The 26,659-nt window shown below is 37.5% G+C and overlaps 1 protein-coding gene across 3 annotated transcripts in view; it reads right to left on the bottom strand.

Moving 5' to 3' along the window:
- Positions 1 to 26,659, bottom strand: part of akap6 (A kinase (PRKA) anchor protein 6) — a 171,999-nt gene that overhangs the window by 120,947 nt on the left and 24,393 nt on the right. For all 3 annotated transcript variants that reach the window (XM_051133587.1, XM_051133586.1, XM_051133585.1), the window contains exons 3-5: positions 23,009 to 23,260; positions 20,070 to 21,467; positions 10,230 to 10,352 (exon numbers count right to left, since the gene is read on the bottom strand). In XM_051133587.1, the coding sequence (XP_050989544.1) occupies positions 10,230 to 10,352; positions 20,070 to 21,467; positions 23,009 to 23,260 (1,773 nt within the window). The remainder of the gene's footprint in view (positions 1 to 10,229; positions 10,353 to 20,069; positions 21,468 to 23,008; positions 23,261 to 26,659) is intronic.

The raw sequence follows: 26,659 nt of genomic DNA, 5'->3' as shown, positions 1-26,659 counted from the left end.
ATCACTGAAGACTGGAGTAATGATGCTGAAAATTCAGTTTTGTATCACAAGAATAAATTACAATTTGACTTGAAGAGAATTTGATGAGAAATATTTGAGTTCACATTCATCGGGTCATAATTTGGAGTAATGATGCTGAAAATTCAGCTTTTCATCATGGAAATAAATTACATTTTAAAAATATATTAAAATAGAAAATTATTTCAAAATGTAACAATATTTTACAATATTACTGCTTTTACTGTATTTTGGATCAAATAAATGCAACCTTGAAGAGAAAAAACTTTTAAAATTCATAATATTTCCAAACTTTTGACAATTTGATTGGGTGAGAATTTGATGAGAAATATTTGAGTTCACATTTATCGGGTCCTAATTTGGAGTAATGATGCTGAAAATTCAGCGTTGCATCACAGAAATAAATTACTTTTTTTTAAAATATTAAAATAGCAAACAATTATTTCAAATTGTAACAATATTTGCACAATATTACTGCTTGTACTGTATTTTGGATCAAATAAATGCAACCTTGGTGAGTAAAAACATTTAAAAAGCATTATATTCCCAAACATTTGACAATTTGGAAAGGGAATTAAATGAGAAATATTTGAGTTCAGATCTTTTCAGAAAACTTTTCATTAAAAGTTTCAGCTTGCTCTCAAACTAATCTCAATGCAACCTAGAAGAAACGACTGAGATATTAGGGAGACACGTGAAATCAGTTTTCTTGAACTCGTCGTCCGGTTTCATCCCATTGAAACAAACACTCATAAGTCACATTAAGTGCTTCAGCAAGAATGTATATAATCTCCCGCTGCGCTGTCGACACACAACCTTTAAACACCCTTCACACACTCCTTGATCTCGTACGAGCATTATTCATACATCCTCAGAGGAATGAAGCCCATCTCTCTGTATTTGTCCGAGTCTATCCTGCCATCCGCGCCGCTGAATTATTAACAAACGACAGCCGTCCCTCTAATTCATCATCCACGGCATAAACTAATATTCAAATGACGTTATAAAACTGAAGCCGTTTCTCCCACAGTCGCGCCCTCCAGAAAATGACCTCGGGACTAAGCAACCGCGTTCCCGTCTTTCTATTTCTGTCTTAAACCCACAATTCAACGCGTGGCGCTCAGTGGCTCAAAGGATCCATCAGTCGGGTGCTTTCCAACTCTCAGTCATGTGTACGTCTCCCAACAGGCTGCCCATTTACTCTGATGTCTCTATTTCACCTTTTTTTTTTCCCCTCTCTAAACCCCCCACCAAACACTGTTTTTCCCCCCTGCTCTCGCCCTCCAGTGGTTGCGGCAGCGGTTGGGAGAAAAAAAACTTTCATGTTGATTGGTTTTGATAATACCCAGCGCTCTCGAACGGAGGGCTCTCCAATTGCTAAGTGTAATCAAAGAGTAGAGAGCATTATCCTGCGTCCGCGAGGAAAGGGGGGCCGCTGAGGGATGTGCTTTTGAAGACGTGCGGAGGTTGACGGGTGGGAACGAGGGGGGCGGTGGGCCGCGTTCCCACAGGGGGCCCGCGGTTGAGGCGCCTAGAGCCATCCTCACCTTCGATTCTCATCTCCTCAGATCTCCCTCTGCCTTGTTTCACGCCATTACCAACCGTTCTGATCTGACCAGCGGCACGGAGGGCAGAGGGAGCCGCCACGGCCCGTTTTCACCTTCAGCTGTCTGCCGGCCTGCCTGCCTGCCTGTCTGTCTGACAGCAAACCTGACAGAAAGATGCATCGATGTGAATACATGGGATCTGTTCTCTAAAGAGTTTCCATTCCGTCCTGCTGTCACAAATGTCTGTTCACGCATGCAGGCTAACATGCTCCTCGTACTAATTTTGCATTGGGTACTGTATACTCTGAGCGCAGATTTCTGTATGAATGAAATGAATTAGTATGAGTACGTTTTTCAAAATGTGTAGTGTATGACTCATGATTCAATAGGTTCAACATTGCAATTCTAGTTTGTTGACATGCGTGACCTTACTTTACCTAACTCTATAAAAATGACTCAACAGAACCCTTGTTTTTAATTTTAGAGTTTATTATCTTTGGCAGCATTAATGTTATTTGTTTATCACTGATATAGTGTTATAGTATTACATTTTTTATTAATATCTTGAATGAGATTTTTTCATATTTTCTGCTTTCACTTTAATTCTTGTTACATTTTTAGTCATTTTTGTTTGTTAATTGTGTGTTTGTATCAATTTTAATGTTTTTAGTTTATTTAGTTTTAGTTAGTTTTATTTTTAAGTACTTCAAGTTAAACTAACCAAAAATGAGAAATGTTGTCTTGTTTCATTTTATTTTAGCTTATCCAATTTTACTTCAAGTAACAAAAAAATTGCTTAAAGGCAAATTAAATTGCTTTTATTTACTATATATGGAAGCTCTTTTCCGTCACTGAATAAAAAATTAAAAAAGGTTATTGCGACTTTTTATCTCGCAATTCTGACTTTTATTCCAAGAATCGCACAATATAAACTCGCAATTGCGAGTTATGAAGTCAGAATTGCGAGATATAAACTCACAATTCTGCCTTTTTTTCTTAAAATTGTGTGACAAACTCACAATTGTGAGTTATAAAAAGTCAGAATTGCGAGATATAAACTCACAATTCTGACTTTTTTATAGAATTGCACGACAAACTCGCAACTGCATTGCATATCTTTCTGCTTTCATTTTAGTTCTAGTTAGATTTTTAGTAATTATTTATTATTTGTTTATTGTTAATTGTGTTTTTATCAATTTTATTATATATATGATATTATATATTTTTAAAAAATATGTCGTTTTTTAAATATTCAGTATTCATTTTTGTTTATTTACTTTTAGTTATTTTGAAGTACTTTACATAAGTACAAAATAATTACTTCAATCAAGTATTCCGCCTTTTTTCTCAGAATTGCATGATATAAACTCGCAATTTCGAGTTAAGTCAGAATTATGAGATATAAACTCACAATTCTGACTTTTTTCTTAGAATTGCATGAAAAAACTCACAATTGTATTACATATTTTCTGCTTCCATTTTAATTCTAGTTAAATTTTTAGTAATTATTTATTTATTATTTATTTATTGTTAATTGTGTTTTTATCAATTTTAAATATATAATATTATTTATATATATATGTACACATATAATATTTGTCGTTTTTTAAATATTCAAAATTTATTTTTGTTTATTTAGTTTTAGTTATTTTTAAGTACTTTAAATAAGTACAAAATAATTGCTTAATGTAATCAAGTACTGTAATTTAACTTTATTAATTTGCGAGAAAAACTCACAATTCTGCCTTTTTTTCTTAGAATTGCATGATATAAACTCGCAATTTGGAGTTAAGTCCAAATTACGAGATATAAACTCACAATTCCGCCTTTATTTCTCAGAATTGCATGATAAACTCACAAGCATTTTAAGGGGAAAAAAGACTATGTTCTCAGAATTGTGATCACAATTCTGACTTAACTCGCAATTGTGTGACATAAAGTCACAATTCTGAGAAAAAAAGTTATTTCTCAGAATTGCAATTCTGACCTTATATCACGCAATTCTGAGAAAACTCAGACCTGCGTCACGTAAAGTCACAATTGTGAGACAAAAAGTCAGAATTGTGAGATAAAAAGTTGCAATTACCTTTTTTTTTTATTTTTAAACCGTAGAGGAAGTGGGCTTCCACAACTATAATAACCCTTATGTTCTTTGAAAAAAAAATATATACATATTATTTTACATTGTAGTGCCATTTTGTGTACAAATATCTTTGCAGTCAGACAAAAGAATGATACGTCACTCTGGAAATGTAAGGTCAAAAAGAGTCCACTGCATTATGGGATATAGTATTCCATGCAGTGCGCTCTGCTTGTATAGTGCACATTTTGGTAAATGTAAACAGGTCCCTCAGGCATTTTGTGCATCCAGAAATTGCATACTATGAACACCATACAACACCTGACATGAAAAAAATTTCAGAAAAATCTAATTTATTGAAATAGAACAGTTTATTGAACCTTTAGACAAAATCTTAATATATATATAAACATATATATACATATATATGTATGTATATACATATATTTTTTTCTTACGAGTTGAGTTGTATAGTCATATAGTATAATAGGAGAATAATAATATTAGTGAAGGGAAAAAAGAAAAAAAAAAAACACCTCAATTTTATTCAGAAGCTCAAATTGACTGCAATTTGGTTTAGTTGCTGATATTGCCAAAAAAATGGCCAAAAAGTGAAATACAACGTTTGTAATGTAAATCAATGAGATCTTCCTAAAAGTATAACAGACTACTTAAAATACATACAAAATCACTTGTCACTCTATCAACCTATAATATGTTTTAGATGATATTTAAATGCTTAGTTTTATGATCAAAGCTCTGCAGTTTTTAATCGGGGCAGCAATTTAATATAATTATGATTGAGAGATGTTAAATGTTCTTCTACAGCCTGATGAATCATAGCCTGATGATAATCTAGAAAACCTAAGTTGCTCCAGTCCAGTAAATGTTCAGATTAAAATATTTGAAAGATTTCTCAGTAAAAAGACTCGTGAAGCACAACCTGAAGAGGGAAAGTTTTACAATTACGATTTACATTCACAAAAAAAGCCTAAAAGGTATAAACTATCAATCAGAGGACAGATCATGTTGATAATTCAGAGGCCTTACACAAACAGTCTGATTTTTAAAGTAACGTCTAAAAGCACTAATCATGTACAAGTATGCAAGCCCTAAGTCTAGCGACTTAGAAAGCCCAGAAATGGCCGTCATACATACTAAATGGATGGTGTGGTGTCTGAGGCCGTCTGGGGCCGAGCCTCTCTCTCTCCCTCAACTTTGTGGCATCACAAAGCGCGAGCGGGACGAGACGGGTGATGGATCAGCAGGTGAGAGAATTTATCACTCATGACAGACACGAGAGAAAGTGAGGAGAGCTTATTTATGACTTCGGATACAGGCTGAAATTGATATCCTTTACAGAGCTAAACGCCTTTAAAATGAGTAAACAAACTCAAGGGGAAAAAACGCAGAATAAACAGATATCCATCACTGATTTATGCAACAACAAAATGCTCTAGTAATAGGGTGTAATATCAATTTTTGGTGCACATGCCAAGGACACTCATACACTGTATTCGACGGCATAAAAAGCGAGCTGTAATAATCCCATCAACGACAACCGAGGCGATATCAATATCGCATAATCTTATTAAGAGACTCTTTATATCAATTCGTGCAGCTCCGATTCAAGGTTCAGCATAAGCAATAAGACAACGAACGACATGTTTTATTAAACAAGGATGTACGAGATGCAAAACATATTGTTACAAACACCTCAAAAACAACATTCCCGTCAAGTTTCAAGGTGTGAAAAATACCCTTACATTCATTTCATCATCACCTTTACCTTCAAAACCCAGCCTCAAAGAGAAAATCCAACGTGTTCATGAATGAAACCTAACAGTTTGAAAGCCGAAATCCGCATTTTAAGTTGATTCCTAAAGCAGGTGTGTGTTTTGTTTGCTATTACGGTACAAATTTGTGTTGCATCTTCACAAGGGAGGTGGTACGTGCTTTGTTCTGCTAGCTCTTGGCGTGCGACGCGTTCGCGTGTGTTTGTGCGCGAGCAGATAGACGGGACGCCTCGCTCTGAGCTGAAGCGCCCTGGCTAGGATCAGACAGGAGGGCAGACAGGTTATCGCTTACTTGACATCAATAGATGTGCCACAGCAACCAGTGGACCACGAACCTCCCCCCGTCCTAATCCCCAAATCAGAGAGAGAGGGAACGGAGGGAAGACTGCTGGGCGAGGAGGTGTCTGGAGACAGATTGGGGTTTGTGGTGTGCAGGTTTGAAGGAATTTGTGGATTCTGGGGTGAGCAGGCAGGAGGGCGGCACGTCAGTCTCTCCTGGATCATGAGTGAGATGCTTGTTATTAAAGGGACAGTTCACTCAAAAAATAAATTCTTAGAATTTGCTCACTCTCATCTCATTTCCAACCTGCATTACTTTCTTTCTTCTGTGAAAAACTCAAGGAAATATTTAGAAAATTGTCTCAGGAATTTTTATACATGAAAGTTGTTTGGAAACCAATGTTTTTTCAAAATATCTTTAACATGTATTATTTTTTATATTTATAATGACATAAACAACGACAGAATTTGTCATTTTATAGGTGAACTATTAAAATTATATTATATAACATATATATATAATTTTAAATATAAATTTAATATAACAATTAAATATATATAAATTAATTTTTAAATTATTTTCAATTATTTTCTTATCAATCATTTTCAATTATACTTAAATATTTATTTATTTATTTCTATTTTTTATATATATATTTATTTCTCTATTCAAAAAAATCATACAATTTTTATGTTATATACTATAATATTTAGAAATGCAAAAATACATTTCAAGACCAAATGCTTATTTTTTGTATGATTAGAATGACATATGGGTGAAACAACAATGACAGAATTTGTAATTTTATGGGTTAACTATAAAGATTTTATTATATAAAAAATAAATAAATTTTTAAATAAAGATGTAATATAATAAAATGAAATAAATATATAAAAGATCATTTTAAATATTCATTAGTTATTATTTTCAATTATAGTTACTAAAATATTTATATCTTTTATTTTCTTCTCTTTATATTTATTTTCTTCTGTAAAAAAATCTCACAATTTTTGTTATACATTATAATTTTTATAAAATATAAAATTAAATTATATTATATAAAAATAAATATAATTTAAAAAATGAAATAATTATATATATATAAATTCATTTTAAATATTTATTAGTAATACATTATTTTCAATTATACTTACTGAAATATTTCTATATTTTTTGTTTATTTTTTTCTCTTTATACTTATTTTTTGGTAAAAAAAAAAAAAAAAAAAAAAATCTTAAAATTTTTATGCTATATAGTATAATATTTATAAATGTTAAGTACAAATACATTTCGAGACCAAATGCTTATTTAAGAACCATACTGGCTCGCAAATCACATGCTACCTGCACAAATAAACAGCTTTAAAAAGCCTAAGTTGTGTTTGCAAGCTGCCAAACTGTTGGTTTGATAGTTTTAAAGGGGTTTTGAGCATTTGAGTCAGTGGGTCAGACTGAAAAACAAGCTAAAATATCTTAAACCAGCAAACTACCTTGGCCTAGTTCAACCAGGTTAACTCTCAACTCTTTCAGATGGAGAGAAAACGACTGTCGAAGCTGCAACTACAGTTTTTAAAAAAGTTTAAGAAGTAAATTAAAGTTATGAAGTAATAAATATTAAAATAATTCATTTAGCTAGATGATAACACTACCATGCAATACAAAGCAGGGTTTGTTATTGTAAACCGAAACAATTTTGTGGGTGCTACACTTTTAGTCTTTTTTTTTTTTTTCTGGAAGTGAAAGGCAGTGCATTTAAAAATACATCAACTTACTAAATGTTTCAGTAGTTTTGTGAACTTATAGGAGCATACAAGCATCTAAATTGACATGGACTAATAGTCACGGCTGCAAAACTCCAATTAACCTTTTTAAACACTGTCTACTCAAATATAAGGACTGTGTGGTTTTTGTACTCGCTGACGTTTGTGTGTATGTTGGAAAGCAGGAGCACAATTCACTATCTGTGTGACTGGGGGCCCTTGTTTCTGTGTCTCATTTGCCAATGTTGGCCGGTGTGTGTGTGTGTGTGTGTGTGTGTCGTTAATGTGATTCAGAGACCTGGATCCGCCACCCAGCGCAATCAATAGCTGTTTCATTTCACAATCTCTCAATGCCTTATAAAGAAAGCCCACTCCTTTTCTCTCTCTCTCCTTCTCTTCCTACCCTGCAACAGCCAACCTCCTCCTTACGGCTCTCCCGTGGGTACCGGAAAGATCCGTGCTCACAGACACACACATATATGCGCACGGACACAAACACACACACGCGCGCTCCCCACCTGCCAGCTGGACTTAATGCCCAGACATTAAACCTGTGAGCACATCCTGAGAGTCCCGAACGCTGGATGAGAGACAGCGAGTGTGTGACCCCGCTCTCTGAATCAATAAAAATGAGTGAAGCCCCTCACTATAAAACACAATGTGATTTTCCTCCTGCAGTACAGACGGCTGGTCACACAGACCGATGGATAAACAAACACGTCTCGCTGGTGCATGAGGTAAACATGATACGCTTCTGATACGGGTTACTAAGGGTTTCACACTCCCATTGGAAAGACAACTCATAAATGAGATCTCTTAATATCTCAATTAGTTTTCCTAGACGGCAATGAGATTTAACGAAGGACGAATGGAGAACTTTGCTCACGTAATCTCACATGACACCTTTGAGTTTTAGAAGAGAAAAATACAATAGCAGCATTTATCTGTATGATATAATGTTAAATTCTATAGATTTATATAAAAAAAACCCTGCATATTCAATTTATTTGTAATAATTTATGAAGATTTTATATTAAGCATGTGTATAAATAATACAAATTCACTTAAAACTTACTTTTGATAATGTTAAATATAATATGTATTTAAATTTCATAAAAGCATGAAATATTTTTAACTTTTGAATAGAGGAAATGTGCAATTTACTGTAAATTATTTATTTAAATATGATATAACATGAAAAATGTTAAATTATACATGTTTATAAACAAATTTATGTACTTTTATAATTTACTTTTGGAAATGTTTTATAATAATACATATTTACACTACCGGTCAAAAGTTTTTGAACAGTAAGATTTTTAATGTTTTTAAAAGAAGTCTCTTCTGCTTACTAAGCCTGCATTCATTTGATCCAAAGTACAGTAAAAACAGTAAAAGTTTGAAAAATGTTTACTGTTTAAAATACCTTTTTTCTATTTGAATATATTTTAAAATGTAATTTATTCCTGTGATCAAAACTACATTTTAGCATCATTACTCCAGTCTTCAGTGCCACATGATCCTTCAGAAATCATTATAATATGCTGATTTGCTGTTCAAGAAACATTTATTATTATTATTTATCTGAAATAAAAAGCTTTTGTAACATTATACAATTCATAAGCTTGGAGTCAGTATAATTTTATTTATTTTATTTTATTTTGCTTATTTTTTGGTAAAGAAATTATAGAAATGAATACTTTTATTTAGCAAGGATGCTAAATTGATCAAAAGTGATGATAAAGACATTTATAATGTTACTAAAAAAATCAATTTCAGATAAATGCTGTTCTTCTGAACTTTCTATCCATTATCCATCAAAGAAACCTGAAAAAAAATCTACTCAGCTATTTTCAACATAATAATAATAATAATAATAATAATAAAATGTTTTTGAGCAGCAAATCAGAATATTAGAATGATTTCTGAAGAATCATGTGAGAGTAATGATGCTAAAAACTCAAATTACAGGAATAAATTACATTTTATAATATATTCAAATAGGTATTTTAAACAGTAAAAATCTTTTAAAATTTTACTGTTTTTGCTGTACTTTGGATCAAATAAATGCAGGCTTGGTGAGCAGAAGAGACTTCTTTAAAAACATTAAAAATCTTACTGTTCAAAAACGTTTGACTGGTAGTGTATATTCATAAAAATGTAATTCTATTTTGGAATAGAAGGCATTTACAGAAAACTATACATTATTTATTTAAATATTATATATTACAATATATGAAAATGTTTAATTATGCATGTACATTTATAATTTACGTCTGATGTTATGAAAATCACTATGAAAGATTTATGTTTATAGTATATAGTGACTTATCAGAAATTTGTAGTAAATTATAAACTATGTAAAATTCTACAGTACATTTTTTTCCAAAGTAAATGCACATAAATTAAATGCTTTAATTTGAGAGATCCAAATCTATAAAAAGAATTTAATCTTTTTGAACGTAAACAATTTGTGCCCATTTTGATTTCTCATTAGTAATTTGAGAAATGAGAAATGTCAGAGACAAAGTTGATTCTTAAATTAAAGATGACTGAGAGACATGATGAAACTATGAAAGAGCAACATCTGAGCAAAAATCCTCCTTTAAGATCATAAACTAAAATTCCAGCAGAATAAAAAACAAAGCAGTATAAACACCAGGGAAAACACTTCTGAGCATGTGTTCATTTGTTAACCTATGTGAGTTTTTACACACTGAAGGATATCGACAGATAGACGTTTACTCACAAGGTGAGTTTCCAGGTAGAGTCTGAGGCTGTCGATATCAGCTCTGGGTGGCGTCCAGTTGTCTGTGGTTTCGAGAGCATCTCTCAGCCAGCAGATGAATTCGTCCAGTTTGCTGACAAAACCCTGCAAGAACAAACACGCAACACAAAGACACATCAAACATGCGGTCAAACACGGCAAATGCGATTTCCTTTGACATCAAACGTCTCGGAACATAAAAATCTGAACAAAACCACCATGTGCTACACCAGAATAGGACAAATAGGGCCTCAGAAAAATAATCAAGTGTTTTGATAAGGTTTGATAAACTGATAAAAGTTTCAGAGCGAGGGTTTGCATTTGTCAAAAGCACATAGTGCTTTAGGGAATGTCACACAGAAGCTGCCCTTGATGTGCCTCAATGGCGTTTTCAATATATGCTCGGTGTGTAAATACTGCCATCTGCTGGACCAAAGAAAATCTATATAGACTCCAACAGATGATTCTAGCTAAAACAAACACTGGAGGAGCAGCTCTCAGAAAAATTAAAACTGTCTCCAATATATGTCCATACTGCTCTGTTCCATACAACAAATGCAGATGGGGTGTTTTATACCTTAAAGAAAGGGCAAAACTACCCATAGTCTGTATCAAGTTTTCTGAAGATACATGAAAGCTTTGTGTAAGGAACTGACCAAATTTTTACCTTCCACCTCTGCCACAGCTCTTAAATGTGTTTCATAAGACTTCAGAAGTCATATGGACTGTTTTTATTATACTTTTATTTAGGGCTGGGCGATATGGCTAAAAAATGATCACAATTTTTTTTTTTATCAGTCGATATCGATAATTATCATGATAAATAACACATTTTTATTTCTTTCAAGTTTAAAGGCAGATTTTTGCTAGTGTAAAAGCTGTAAAAACCAGACAGTTAAATGTGGCTTTAAAATATTCTTTATGCTCATGACATAATATTTTCTTTATGAACATGACGAACACTTCATGTTTTTTGAATTCTTCACTCTTTTGTGAAGAGTGTCATTTTTTCAGTCATTTTTCCTTATATAAAAAAATAAAATATTTTATAATTAAGAATAATTTCTTAGTTCTACATGTTTTATTGAGTAATATTGTTTCAAATCAAGAAACAGGTTAGTGTTACCTGTTAATATTAATAATATAACATTTTTTGTGAAATACACATTTGATAGTAGCTTGAGTTGCATATAGATGCATTGAGGATGCATATGTAGATTTATGCTCATTACCAAAATCAGTAATATCTGTAAAAACTGTAGCAAACTTATTTTTATATGGTGAAATTTAATTATTCTGAATTATTTTTTTAATTAACTGTTGCTCTTCCATAGTATCATCCATAGATCAAGATAATAACAGTTAAAACCACAAATACAGCACCTTATTACAAAAAATGTAATACAATTCCTAGGTATTTGTATGGAAAAACAGTAGTCTGAATACATTTAGTAAATGCATAAACGCTATAGTTTAATCACAAAAAATACTGTAATTATATTCCATTACTCCTACTTCAATGCATTTAATACATGTCTATATTAATAAGATAATGAAAAATCTATGGTAAATGATGGCGATTTGTAGATTAAAAAACCGTACCGTTGCACACAGTGTTTCTCCTGTTTGTCAGTGCTGTTTCATCTGGCTATAAACCGAGTCATTTTTGTTACTCACTGGATTAAAGCGCTTCACACTGGCGCTGTCCAGTGACCGAGATGCATCTGCTTTAATAAGTTCGCACTGCGCCACTGTTTGAACTTTGATCCGAGCGGATAAACGGTCCAAGTGGCACGCTTTGACTAGCGCTCTTTTGTTCCACCATTGCCACGTAAACATTACATCGAACATTTATCGAACTCTTGTTACCATGTATCGAGGAAATTCATATCGCGCGATAATTCGTTATCGATTTCCAGTCCTACTTTTATGGCACTTTTGTGTTATTTTTGGTGCTAAGAACCACTAATTTGAGCAGTTTGAACATTCTTCTGCATATGAAATGAAGGTGAGTAAATGATGACATTTTCAGGTGAACTATTCCTTCAAGTCTGTGGTTAACCACGGGGTGAATGCCGAGGATCTGAGCTCTAATTAGAGTGACAAATACGCTGGTCTTCTGATGTTCTGATGTCATACGCCCAAACGGATCAAATACCATTTCATAAAGTCTCTAATGAACCATCTGAATGTAATATGAGAACATCTCAGCCTTTCTCGAAGGCAGCTCCTCCTGCTCATTATCTAACATTGGCGAAAATCAAAGATATTGATACAAATGACCTCTCGGCAGACGGCGGCTAAAAAAATCCCATAATTTATCGACTGTTTGGCCTTCACCGGCAGACAGGCTTTGAAGTGGGTGAGGCTGGCTGTGCTTTCAAAGCTAAATGCTGGAGAGGAATCGGATCTGTGCGCGAACGCCATTTCAGATGTCAGAATAAGGCCTGAATGCATTTCTATATTGTTGAGCAGATCAGCTGGACCCGGTTTTGGTCAAACTGGCCAAAGACTGCTTTTATGTTGAAAGAAAGCCCTGAAACTATGGCACATCTCTCCAGCTCTGCTGCAATATGGTACACCATCATATAGACCAAAGGAATTCTGCGAGATTGTGGCAGTCGATGGAGATCAATAGATACTGCCGCTAAATTATTCCCCTGGCAGGGACGCCTTGCGATTCGCTCTCATCTCGTGCACTGATAAAGCTCTCAGAGCAGATGAATATGTAGCCGCTGGTCACGGCATTAACTGAGCTTGTCACCAGACCTGTTTGTGAGTGTATTACAGAGGGAGGAAGAGAAAATGAGACACGACTCTATGCCCCAGAGAAAGAAAAAGAAAGAGACAGACAGAGAGAGAAAGAGAGTGAGCGCTAATGGGCAGTCGGTTGCCGCCAAATTCTTATTTGAATTAGACAACCTCAGAAACCAATCACTGCTTTTATTACCATATTCAATGCATACAGAATTGATCACTCAAAATTGAAAAATTGTTGATTATTTAATCACCCTGATGTTGTATGTCTGCTTTTATCAGCATATTCATGTTGTCTATTTTTATGCATTAAATGGGATTTTTTTTACCCAAAAAATTTAATTTAATCACCGTGATGTCATTCCGAACATGCATGCTGTTATTTTTTGTAAATGGAATGCAAAAGGAGAATTTTTGGAGATCACACACCTACAAAACAAAATAATTTTTTTAATATAATAATAATTATTTAATAACCCTAATGTAACTCCAAACATGCATGATGTTATTCCCTTTTTCTCCCATTGAAATGCAAAAGGAGAATAGTTTAAATATTTGGAGAACAATCACACAGCTCCAAAATAAAAAAATAAAATAAAATAAAATAAAATAAAATAAAATAAAATAAAATAAAATAAAATAAAATAAAATAAAATAAAATAAAATAAAATAAGTACTTTGTGTCACGTATCCTTATTGTCATCGTGTGTTTATGTTGTGATTTCACCATGTGCTCCCTGGACTCAGCCCTCTCGTCACCCTAGTCACGCCCTCCTTGTTTCTTCCTGAGTGTTTCATTGTCTTCACCTGTGTATGTTCTGATTAGTTTGTGTATTTAAGTTCCTCCTTGTGTTGAGTTCCCTGTCGGTCTTTATTGTTGCATATTGTTGATTAGTGTGTTTCTACGTGTGTGGATATCGCTCTGTGTTCCTGTCTGTTCCTCGTGAAAGTAATTAAAATTAGATTTGTTCCGTACGTTGTATCCTGTCTTCCATCCAGCACCAGCAACCGTGACAGAAAGACCGACCCATAGTATGGATCGGGCTGAGGAAAGACTGTGGAGACTGCGGCAGGGCGACCGGGAGTTGGAGCGGTATGTGGAGGATTTCATTGAGCTATCCGATCAGGTGGGTTGGCCCGATGCCTCTCTCGGCGCTGTGTTTCTGATGGGGCTGAGTGACGAGACTATTCGTTGTGATTCTCCCTCCTGTAATTACTCCTTAAGTGAACTTCTCAATCTTATTCTTTATTTAAATGGCTCAGATTTTGAAATAGAGGAAGTAAAGAATATTGGTGGGTCTCGTCATTCAGTCCCCTCTGAGACACAGTATATCGAGCCAGCTCATCCTGAGCCAAGAGCCCCCACATACCGTACCAACGACTCAAGACGCCTGCCCAGTCCCAAATCTCCTATCCTCCTCCGAAGTTCCGCCGCTGTCCTCAGCCCGATGCGGCCGGCCTCATCCCCGCGCTCTAATCCGCCGGCCACCGCCCAGAGCCCTGTCCCTCGGGCCGCCACGCCAGCGTCTGCTCGCAAGATGGCCGCCACGCCAGCGCCTGCTCGCAAGATGGCCGCCACGCCAGAGCCTGCTCGCAAGATGGCCGCCACGCCAGAATCTGCATGTAAGATGGCCTCCGTTCCTGAGCCCCCGGCCAAGATGGCCTCCGTTCCTGAGCCCCAAGCCAAGATGGCCCCCAGGCCTGAGTCCCCAGTCATGATTGCTGAAATGAACATTATGGACAGGGCAATCCCACTGGAGTTCACTGCTCCTATTATCTCCCCTAATTCTCCTGAGCCTCCGCTGGTTCCGTCCAGCCTTCCTGAGCCTCCGCTGGTTCCGTCCAGCCTTCCTAAGCCTCCGCTGGTTCCGTCCAGCCTTCCTGAGCCTCCGCTGGTTCCGTCCAGCCTTCCTGAGCCTCCGCTGGTTCCGTCCAGCCTTCCTGAGCCTCCGCTGGTTCCGTCCAGCCTTCCTGAGCCTCCGCTGGTTCCGTCCAGCCTTCCTGAGCCTCCGCTGGTTCCGTCCAGCCTTCCTGAGCCTCCGCTGGTTCCGTCCAGCCTTCCTGAGCCTCCGCTGGTTCCGCCCAGCCTTCTTAACCCTCCGCTGGTTCCGCCCAGCCTTCCTGAGTCAAGTCAAGTTGTAGCTGTGTTTCCCGATTCAAGTCAAGTTGCAGCTACTGAATCAAGTCAAATTGCAGCTGCGTTTCCCGAAGCAAGTCAAGTTCCTGAGTCACGTCAAGTTGCAGCTGCAGCTACTGAGCCAAGTCAAGCCACGGCTGTGGTTCCTGAGTCAAGTCACGTCACGGCTGAGTCAAGTCACGTCACGGCTACATCTCCAGAGCCGGAGCTCTGCCCAGCTCGCCCTCCAGAGCCGGAGCTCTGCCCAGCTCGCCCTCCAGAGCCGGAGCTCTGCCCAGCTCGCCCTCCAGAGCCGGAGCTCTGCCCAGCTCGCCCTCCAGAGCCGGAGCTCTGCCCAGCGCGCCCTCCTGAGCCGGCTCCTCCTTCAGCGCGCCCTCCTGAGCCAGCACCTCATCCAGCGCTCCCTAGGGCTGGCAGTACTGTAAATTCCCCCAAGAAAATTTTGGGGGGGGGCTACCCGCCATGGCCACCTGAACTGTCTGTCCGGCCATGGCCTCCTGAACTGTCTGTCCGGCCATGGCCTCCTGAACTCCCTGATCCGCCATGGCCACCTGAACTGTTTACCCGGCCATGGCCACCTGAACTGTCTGTCCGGCCATGGCCTCCTGAACTCCCTGATCCGCCATGGCCACCTGAACTGTCTGTCCGGCCATGGCCTCCTGAACTCCCTGATCTACCATGGCCTCCTGAACTCCCTGATCCGCCCTGGAGGTACGCCCCTAAGTACCCGGTGTCTGTCCAGCACGGACCTCCAGGGCGCCCACCCCCCCACCCCAGTGTATGTGTTACGGCGCGAGTCGCGCCTTGTGAGAGGGGGGGGGTAATGTCACGTATCCTTATTGTCATCGTGTGTTTATGTTGTGATTTCACCATGTGCTCCCTGGACTCAGCCCTCTCGTCACCCTAGTCACGCCCTCCTTGTTTCTTCCTGAGTGTTTCATTGTCTTCACCTGTGTATGTTCTGATTAGTTTGTGTATTTAAGTTCCTCCTTGTGTTGAGTTCCCTGTCAGTCTTTATTGTTGCATATTGTTGATTAGTGTGTTTCTACGTGTGTGGATATCGCTCTGTGTTCCTGTCTGTTCCTCGTGAAAGTAATTAAAATTAGATTTGTTCCGTACGTTGTATCCTGTCTTCCATCCAGCACCAGCAACCGTGACACTTTGCTTGCCAAGAAAATGTCACAATTTTAAAAAATAGGCTTCATTTCCTATATGCAAAAAATAAATAAATAACTATTATATCAATTTATATCAAATAAATACTACATCAGCATATTCATGTTGTCTGTTTATATGCATTAAATAGAAATTTGTTTACCCAAAAATGAAAATGTCTTGATTATTTAATAACCCTGATGTAATTCCAAACATGCATGATGTTATTATTTCTTTTTTTTTTTTTTTCCTTTTTCATTGGAATGCAAAATAAGAAAATTTGGCAAACAATCACACAGCTCCAAAATAAAATAAAATAAAATAAAATAAAATAAAATAAAATGCCTGTCAAAAAAATGTCACAACGAAAAATAGGCTTCATTTTCTACATGCAGAAAATAACTACTATATATACATATATATATATATATGTGTGTGTGTGTGTGTGTGCGCGTGTATATTTATGTTTATATATAAAACCCTTTTTCTATCTTTTATCTATCTATCTGTTATTTTTCTCTTTTAAACTTATCTTTTTTTTGTTTGTAAATTTAACATAATTCTCTTTTCTTGTCTTATTTTGATTTTCAGTACTATAACTGGCACCAAAAATAAAGACGCAAAGACAAATATATGCAAAGAATGTCAAAGTCGGGGGGAGGCAGAGGAGACAGAGAGAGAGAGACAGAAAAAGACAAGGAGAAGGGGAAGACGGGTTGGTGGCGTCACACATGACTAGGCCCCTGAGACGCCCCCAAGAAGAGGCTTCAGCTGCCAGCTGTCTGTTGCCATGAGAATGAAGTCATCTCCAGCGGCTGAATACTAATGTAATCAATCACCTCCTCCTGTGACACGCATCATCTCAGGTGGATGTGGCTGCCTACCTCCACCCGCTCCACTGAGCTTACTGCACACACACACACACACACTCGCCTGCACTGGAATCAAAGGAAGGATTACAGCTGAAAACTTTTGAGGGCATCCTTCCCTTCACTAGTCATTCACCTCCATCAGATCGGCATGATTGCCGTGGATGCTGAGGAGTGGTATGAAGTAGCTTTTAAAAGTGCTTCCTTTGCTGTAAGGATTGATCTGCTTAGATGAAACAGAAGACTGAATTTGAAGGGATAAAATATGAATTAGTGTGAACTGAAAAAATTACAGTTACATAAAATTAGCTTCTGTGTTTTAAGAACTAGCCTGACCAACTAGCAGTTAGCCAATCTACGTTTTAATGTAATGTAATGTAACTGACCTAAAAAACGTTTTGAGCTTTAAGAAATAAGACAGATGTCTTACTTGTAAGACTAGTCTAACCATTTTATGCAACCAGCCATAGAATGAATGCACAAAATGTTGAACAAATACAGTGTAACCATAGTTTCTTCCAAAATACCACAGTTACAATACTACCTTAACTAAAGCATCAAAAGTTTAAAAAAAAGCATTTACATTATCATGATACATATGCTTAATCCAATGCACTCATTTTCATAAACGCACACTTTTTTAATTTATATTAATTTAGGTTTACAAAATAGTGCTGTTGGTGTGATTTTGGTGTGATCTGACCACCAGGTGGCGATAGTACGCTACGATCTCTCTAAGGAGGCAAACCAAGCAGAAGAACTAATTTCATGGTCAACAGTCAGGACAAAAAAGTGTCATGCTTTTATGTTTAAAATTTACTATGCTTTATCCCATGCTAAACATTTAAAATAGTAGTATATCACATTGTTGTCACATTGTGCTGACCTCACTAGTTTGTCTCATGATGTTCATTTAAGTGGCATTCAGGTATTCCTGTAACTTGCTTGTGATACTCCTTATTTGCTCTGAATAAAAGCATCTTCTGAATGAATAAAATCTCAATACAAATTAACGTAATAAATATGTGTATTTCACCCATGTATAATCTTATGTCTTATCAAGCGAGTCAAAAAACCTAAAAATGATGCAAAAGCATGCATCACACTAACTGAAGTGGATGCACTGCATTGTGGGATACAGTATTCCTTGAAGTAAGCTCTGTTACAAATCTTGGTATTTCCATGCATACAGAAAATTTGTATACTGTGCACCATGTACATACTATATAGTTCAGCCATAGTAAGTGCATGGTAGTGTGCTATTCTGCACATAGCCCATAAGAAAGTGAAGAACTAGTCTGACAAGTTTGGGTTTCCTCAAGCACCCAGGTCCTTTATAAACACGATTGCATGTTCTTAATTACGTGGCTAATCATTTAATTACAGACTTGGGACTGAAGAGAGGTTGTCGAGGAGTGCAATCCTGTTAATTAAGCTTTGAATATTAGCAAAAGGCTGAGGTGGCTTGTTAGTTCATTACCCCTTTAGTTATCAGCTGTTTTTAATATCTGCTTAGTGTAGTGACACATATTAGCTGCCGCCTCTATGTGAATGAGGATTAAGGCATACAAATGACTTCCTTAATGATTATATCCCTTTCAAATTAGATTGGAAATGCAGAACTGTGATAAATGTCAGTTTATTAACATTAACACTTGCTTATTTAGTTTTGCTGAGTGATGTGTAAGGAATAGCATACTCTTCTTACTATTTCTGCAGTATGTGTACTAGAATGACCTGATTTGCCAAAATTATGGACAGAATGTTTCCCACAATGCAACCAGCAAATTTTGGGGGTGCTGTGTAAAGGGGAAGTGTATCCACTCATTATTTGACCTGACTGCCGAAAGTCAAGACAATTTTACTGAAAAATTGAATTAAAAATGCAAAATAAGGTTAATAACTAAACACCACTTACATGCATCATGTTGAGATCATGTGACAACAAATGTAGCATTCTATCTTTAGTTAAATGTTTATTATAGAATAATGCCTACAGTTTAACTTACTATAAAAACAGTTTGTAGTTTATAGTATATACTGCACAGTATTCAATACTCTAAATAAGGAAAAGCAGTATATACTGCATTCAGGTAATATGGCACAATATACAGTATATATGGAATAATATAAAGTATATACTGCATAGTATTCAGTATACAGTACATATGGCATAGTATAAAGTATCTACTGCACAGCATTAGTATACAGTATTTATGACAGTATGTACTGCGCAGTATTCAGTATACAGTATATATGGCAAATTATAACGTATATACTGTACAGTACACAGTATTTATGACAGTTTGTACTGCATAGTATTCAGTACACCACATATGCAACAATGCATTTGGTTATGTACGACAGTATAAAGAATATATGGAACAGTATGAAGTAAATAGTGCATAGTATTCAGTATACAGTACATAAGACAGAGTATAAAGTATATACTGCACAGTATTAGTATACAGTACTGCACAGTATTCCGGTTCTGTATGACAGTATAGAAAATACATGGAACAGTATAAAGTATCAAACAGTACATATGCCACAGTATAATGTAGGCCTATATACTGCACAGAGTTAATAAACAGTATATAAGGCACAGAATATAGTGAACATTATAAAGTACATCCAGTATAGTATAGTATATATTATATATAGAACTGTATACAGTATATACTGCACAGTATTTAACATACTGTATATACAACAGTATTCAGTTACCATGGCACAGCATACAGTATATATGTAAAAGTATAAACCATATACTGCATGGTGTTTAGCATATACGGCAGTGTATACAGCATGTACTGCACAGCATTCAATAAGTAGTAACCTAGTATTTTACTGTTGAAAATCTGAAAAACAACAATACTCTTCCAAAAAGCAAAAATCTCTTACCTCTATCTTTGCCCAGACATCATGGTAGTTCTCTTGGTGCTGAATATCTACCAGCAGCTGCTGTATCAACGGTGTGCATTGGAATATCATCTTTGGTGCACTGGGCCGGCCAGCCGATGAATTTCTACCCCTGGATTCTGGTGTACTTCGTGCCCCCTCGTCCTCGGACAACAGGTCGCTGAGTGGGCCGGACTCGATGCTGTCATCAATTGAAGGTGCCACGTCGCTCGAGGAGGTAGGTGAAAAGCGCCCGACTCGGGACGGCTTCTTATAGGGGTGAAGCAAAAGGAGATCATTGCTGCTTTCCCAATCAGGGTTGACCTCAGTGAGCTCCCAGTCATCCACATCCTGGATGGACTCTTCCAGGCCTCTTTGTGGTAAAGCCTGAGCGAGGCTTTCCAGCTTCATCGTCAACATCTCTGTCTTTTTCAGCTGGGCAGGAAGAGCGAGGAACTCATCTGAGCCGTACCAATGTTCTTTGGGGCTGCCTGGTGCATTGGAGATGCACAGAGCGTTCTGGTTCACGATCCAGAGAGTACCGGTGGTGGGAGCTTGATCGTCTGGGCTGGATGACATTGCCCGCTGTTCAGGCTCTGAGATATCCTCCCCTGAAGATGGTGGAGGGCTGGAAGAGTCACTGTAGGCCTGCTTGGCTTTGGAGTGCATAGTCTTGAAGTGCTTCTGTGTGTGAAATCCCTGCACGGCCTCTGATGAGCGTCTCTCTAAAGGGACTTCACCGGGCACCGATGGTCTCTTGAGACTCAACTGCAAATTTCTCCCATTCACGGCATGGAGACTCTCGTAGGATTGACTGCCATTGGCAGGATAGACTGATTCCAGCTCCAGCCAGAACTTCGAGCGATCTGGTGTATCCAGAAGGGAGGGTGTGCTTCTGCTCAAGTCAGCCTGGAACTGGAGAGGCGAGGATCTAGTGCACCTTGTGTCTCCATCACGCTCCAGGTACATGGGCTTTTTAGGCAAAGGCTGTGTGGGAGACATGTCACTCTTAAACCCTCCTTGAAGAGGGCGTTTGGAAAGGCCAAAACCGCTATCTCCCTGCATTGCTGAATCTGGTGCAGTTTCTTCTTCGGTGGGGACGCTGATTGTCTCTTGAGGGTCCTGGGTGGAGGCAACGGACTCTTCTGCAGGTGGAGATGACACCTGGTTTTGTCTAGAGGCCGCGATGTTGAGGAGATCCACACTCTGAAGCAGCTCTGGAAAGTCTTGCTCCAACTCGGGATAAAGAGAGCGTGGCCCTCGACCTTCGGGGTCGTCGATGGGGCTATAGTCGCTCAGTTCATAAGCAGTAATGCCACAGTCCAAGGAGAAGTAGTCCTTGCTGCATTTAATGGTCAGTTGGCCAGAGTCGTCCACTTCTGTCAAAGCGTCCAGCCGAGTCTAAAAATGATCAAGATCACAAAAACAAACTCAAATTTAAAATGCAATCAAAACAATCCTGAATTAATCTGGGATAAGCAGGTACAATTTACTGCAAGTGTTTGCTAGTGTAACGGAGGCCAGCTGGAAGGTGCTCTGCAGGTAAAACCTCACTCCCCTTGATCTCAAGAGGCGACTAATGCTCTTTAGCCTCCTTGTCAGTGCGCCCGCCTTCCCGGGTTCGAGTCCTGTGCAAGTAGGACCCGGGGGCAGTCACATTGGTGCTGTGACCCGAACTGGAGTGAGGTCTGGGGGGTGCGTGTAACGGATAGGGCTGGGAAAATAAATCGATTCATTGCAAATCGAAAAATGATTTTGAGATTTTCTGGATGCATCACGATTCTCTCTCAAATCGATTCTGAGCTTAGTTTTAAAAACAGCCATACACTGCTTTCTTCCAAATCCTTATATACACTTGAACCTGAAATAATCATTCATAAATTTTGAAAAGGATGAATCAAATTGCAAGGGTGTTCATAATGGGCTGTGTTTACAGTAATCTTGCATCATAAAAGCATTCTAGGCCGAAGTGTAATTGCATGACTCAGCTGAATGAATTAAATTCATAGATTCGTGGATTCATGGATTATTTATGTATGCAGTGCAATTCTCTCTGAAATCAATTCTGAGCTTAGTTTTCAACACCAGATGGGGCTCTAATCTAGTTTTTAAAGGATTAGTTCGCTTCCAGAGCGAAAATTTACAGATAATGTACTCAACCCCCTTGTCATCCAAGATGTTCAGGTCTTTCTCTCTTCAGTCATAAAGAAATTATGTTTTTGAGGATTTCTCTCCATTTGAGGTTAGAAAGTATATAAATTGTAATTTTTTTTAGAAAATAACCAATTGTTTCAACCAATCATTTAGAGCCTTTTGAAGCTGCATTTAAACTGCTTTTTGGAAGTTCAAATTTGGGGGCACCATAGAAATCCATTACATGGAGAGAAATCCTGACTGAAGAATCCTTTCTTTCTTTACGACTGAAGAAAGAAAGACATGAACATCTTGGATGACAAGGGGGTAAGTACATTATCTGTAAATTTTTGTTCTGGAAACTTGAAAACTAAGCTCAGAACTGATTTCAGAGAGAATTGCGATGCATACAGAAGTGATCCATGAATCGCGATGCATCAATTTATCATCACAGCCCTAGTAGGCCAGCAGGTAGGTGCTGTGCAGGTAAAACCTAACTCCCCTAATGTCAAGAGCTGAACTAGCGACTGACACTACAGGCTGCGGTCTTTAGCCTCCTTGCTAGTGTGCCCACCTCCTATCCCAGCGACCCATGTGCAAGTAGGACCCATACTGTGCATGTCTGCAAGTGTTGCCTATTCTGAATGTCTTTAGTGAAGGGTATATCAAATGAGTTTATGGTACGCTCACAGCAAATGTTGCGTAACTAACTTTCTGTCCTTGTGAATTAGTAAGGGATGTACCCTGAGTAAGGAATGTACCCGCTTTAGGTGGTTTAATTTGGATGATGTTTTGGAGATGTATCTGACCTCGTCGTGATCCTGGCTGAAGGCTTGCAGTATGTCAGTCTGGCGGGTGTAGTTGCCGTTGGAGTCCTGAAGGCCCTGGAGAAGCCTCTCTTTCAGAACCAACACGGACACTCGCAACTGGTGCCAGAGGAGCTGCACGCTCCGGATGTCCACTATGATGTTCACAGAGTAGGACAGGAGCTTTAGGGAGAACTCGGTCTCCAACAGGGCGTGGATCTGCTCGACATGATCCGATATGTCTTCACAGATGTCCTATCAGACAGACAAATGCACAGACAGTCAACAACTCTGCAATTTTATGCATAAAATTACACATCATATGATGTGATTCACACAGCTCTTTGGAAATGCTCAATTTCTAATGATGTGGCCTTCTCAACTACTTCCTCCTGTGCTAAAATACCCATTTCCATCAGCAATCAGAAGCACCTGGATATTAAAGACACATCCCGACTTTTTAGATGGAAGAACTGTAAGTTCAGACAAAACAGTTCATATGAATTACAATTCATGAGAAAGAGCAAAAAGAACAGGACATGAGTAACACGTACTTCGGGACTCTCTGAAAGAAGACATTTTTCCAGAATCACAGCTCACTGATGTGAAGATTAAATTACTCAACCGGATATATCTGCTTCATGCATACCAAATACCATTATTATGGTCGCTGATAGAAATTCTGATAGCTCAGATTTCATGCAGTTTTAGCATTTGAGTTTTGATAAAAGGAACTAAACTTCAGTCAAGTAAAGACTACTTTTCATGGACCTACCTTTAACCAGACACAAGTGCAACATCACCATGTTATGTATCCATGTAAGAGGAAATGGAGGGACATTTGAGTCATTTCCACATGACATTTGAGTAATACAGAAAAGATCCCAGAATATACCAAAGAGAACCACTCTGCCTATGTGGCTTTCCCAGTAAGTTACCTCTGATTGTGTTTCACTGTTCAGAAAATGACATATACACTACCGTTCAAAATATAAACACGTACCGTACAGTGCTGTTGTGATTCTTAAAGAAAAAGTTCACTTCCAGAACAAAAATTTACAGATAATTTACTCACCCCCTTGCCATCCAAGATGTTTGTGTCTTTCTTCAGTCAATAAGAAATTATGTTTCTTGAGGAAAAAAAGTTCAGGAATTATCTCCATATAGTGGAGTTCAATGGTGCCCCCAAGAAACAAGTTTACAATTTAGATACTTTTTAACCTCAAATTCTCGTCTTGTCTAGGTATGCATGAACGTTTTTTACTGGGTCAATATGGTCATTACAGAAGAATTGTATTGAGCCGGATTACACAAACTACGCATGTGCATCGCAGATACAAGACGAGTATTTGAGGTTAAAAACTACAGTATATAAATTGCCAATTTGTTTCAAAAATGACAGATCATTTCGCTAGATAAGACCCTTCTTCCTTGGCTGGGATTGTTTAGAGCCATTTAAAGTGGCATTTAAACTGCATTTTGGAAGTTCAAACTTGGAGGCACCATAGAAATCCACTATATGGAGAGAAATTCTGAAATGTTTTCCTCAATAAACATAATTTCTTATCAACTGAAGAAAGAAAGACATGAAAATCTTGGATGACGGGGGGGGTAAATTATCTGTAAAATTTCGTTCTCAAAGTGAACTTCTTTAAAAACAAACATCAGCACAATTTTAAAGGTAATTTCTCTGGGATCTTATTGGGAAAATATCCTACATAATATTATTAAAGTTACTGTCCGATAGTTCCTTGCAGCATCTGGTTAATCTGATGTGAAAGTCACAGCAGCGAAGAGCACATTTACGACCATGGGTCACTAGGTCTAGGGGGCATTTCTTTTACTGTCACTGTGGTTCAAATCACAAATCAAGCAGCCAGGGGCTGATATTTCAGTAGCTTATTTCAGAAAATGAGATCACAAAACAAAATAAGATGACATGCTGTAGATACACTACATAGCAACTGCACATTTAAAAAGACCCCCAAAAAAGTATTTGGACACTTAAGTCTCAATTTAGCAATGTCTTCTTTCATTGCGTTAAATAATGATTGCATGTGAAGGCAAATAACAAATGATTTTTTCCCACTAAGTAATGCAAAGAGATTCATATTTTTTACTGTTTGGGTCTATTGTTTGTGGTTAGATCATGTCATGTTCCCTCCCCCAACCTGTTTGAGTCGGGAGGGTGGCTCAGCTGCTAGGAAAGTCTGACAGTTGCCTCATCTTTTCCAAACTTAAAACATTGTTATTTATAAAAACTTTTAATTCAGGAGAAAAAAATTGTTTCCAAGGACATAAACTGTGTTTCACCCCAAAGCTGTGAAAATATCAGAACCTAAAAAGCACTCAGACAATTAAGAGAAAGGTGAGAGAGAATATAGTTCAGAGCAGCATTTATGGGGCACGGCAGACATGCCAAAACAACTGCAGCTCGTTGTCAACACAGCAACACCAGAGCTGCGGCCAGCAGCATCTTTGATACAGTGTCATCCACTCCCTAAAATAACACGGCACCGCTGAATGTAGGTCAGACATGCCGCCAAAATGTAGCAGGTCCCACACACTCCTGCCTCACTGGCTCAAAAACAAACAGTAGAGTACAAGCTGACCATGTTACAAGGTCCACAGATCACCTCCTGCAGCACATATACTGTAATACAGATTATGATGACTTAATCAAATCAAAAGGTTCTCTAAAGATAGTGTCAAGATAAGAATCACATCAAAAAGATTCAAAAATCTAATTGACAAGATACTAAAGTCATATAGTGGAAGAATTTGGCTAATGAACAAAACAAATGCAGTTACACTAAGCATTTACAAGCACTAAGCATTCTTTATAATGATTCAGATCTCTTCAACTAATACTCATTAGTCAACTGCAGCATTATAATGACCACAAAAATATTTAATTGATCATTGTCTCAATTTCATAGATATGCAGGTTTCAAGTCTCTCATATCACTGGTGGGTATGTTTTCCCCCACTCAAATCAATATTTCATGTCCTATTTTCCAAGGTCAACGTCACAAAATAAAGCTTTCAGGGTCACACAAATCTTACCACAAATCTGACCACTTAACTGTATGTATACACCAGTTCATGTACACCAAGAAAGATTTTTTTTTGTTTAGAGGGAATTAGTAGAATTCTATAAGAATATTAAGCAGAACAACTATTTTAAACACTAATAATAATGAAAAAGCAGCAAATCAGCATATTAGAATGCTGATTTGCTGCTTTTTCATTATTATTAGTGTTTAAAATAGTTGTTCTGCTTAATTTTCTTATTCTTAATATTCTTAATATTCTTATAATATTCATAAGAGACTTTAAACATCTCCAAACGTTTGAACAATAGTGTGACATGATAGTTACGCCATAGTACAAAAAACCTTGATACTTTCTGGTAGTATTTTAGTACTAGCCAGTGAAAGTGACAGGGAAAGGTGTAAACGCGCCACAGCTGCCCTCTCAATACCATGTGACCCCTGATGACAGAAGCACATGGTCACGCATACAAACACTCCCACGTAAATGAACTTTCATTACAAGTTTCCAAACTTTTTCCTCAACATTTTCCAAATGCAAAATAACAAACCATTTCCTACAAAATTCTCGCCAATTCTCGCCCATTCTCTTTTTAAAAAG

Source organism: Labeo rohita, chromosome 17, assembly GCF_022985175.1.
Source record: "Labeo rohita strain BAU-BD-2019 chromosome 17, IGBB_LRoh.1.0, whole genome shotgun sequence".
Classification (NCBI taxonomy): Eukaryota; Metazoa; Chordata; class Actinopteri; order Cypriniformes; family Cyprinidae; genus Labeo; species Labeo rohita.
Note: the sequence above shows the minus strand (reverse complement) of the source record. Positions and strands in the feature narration are given on the sequence as shown.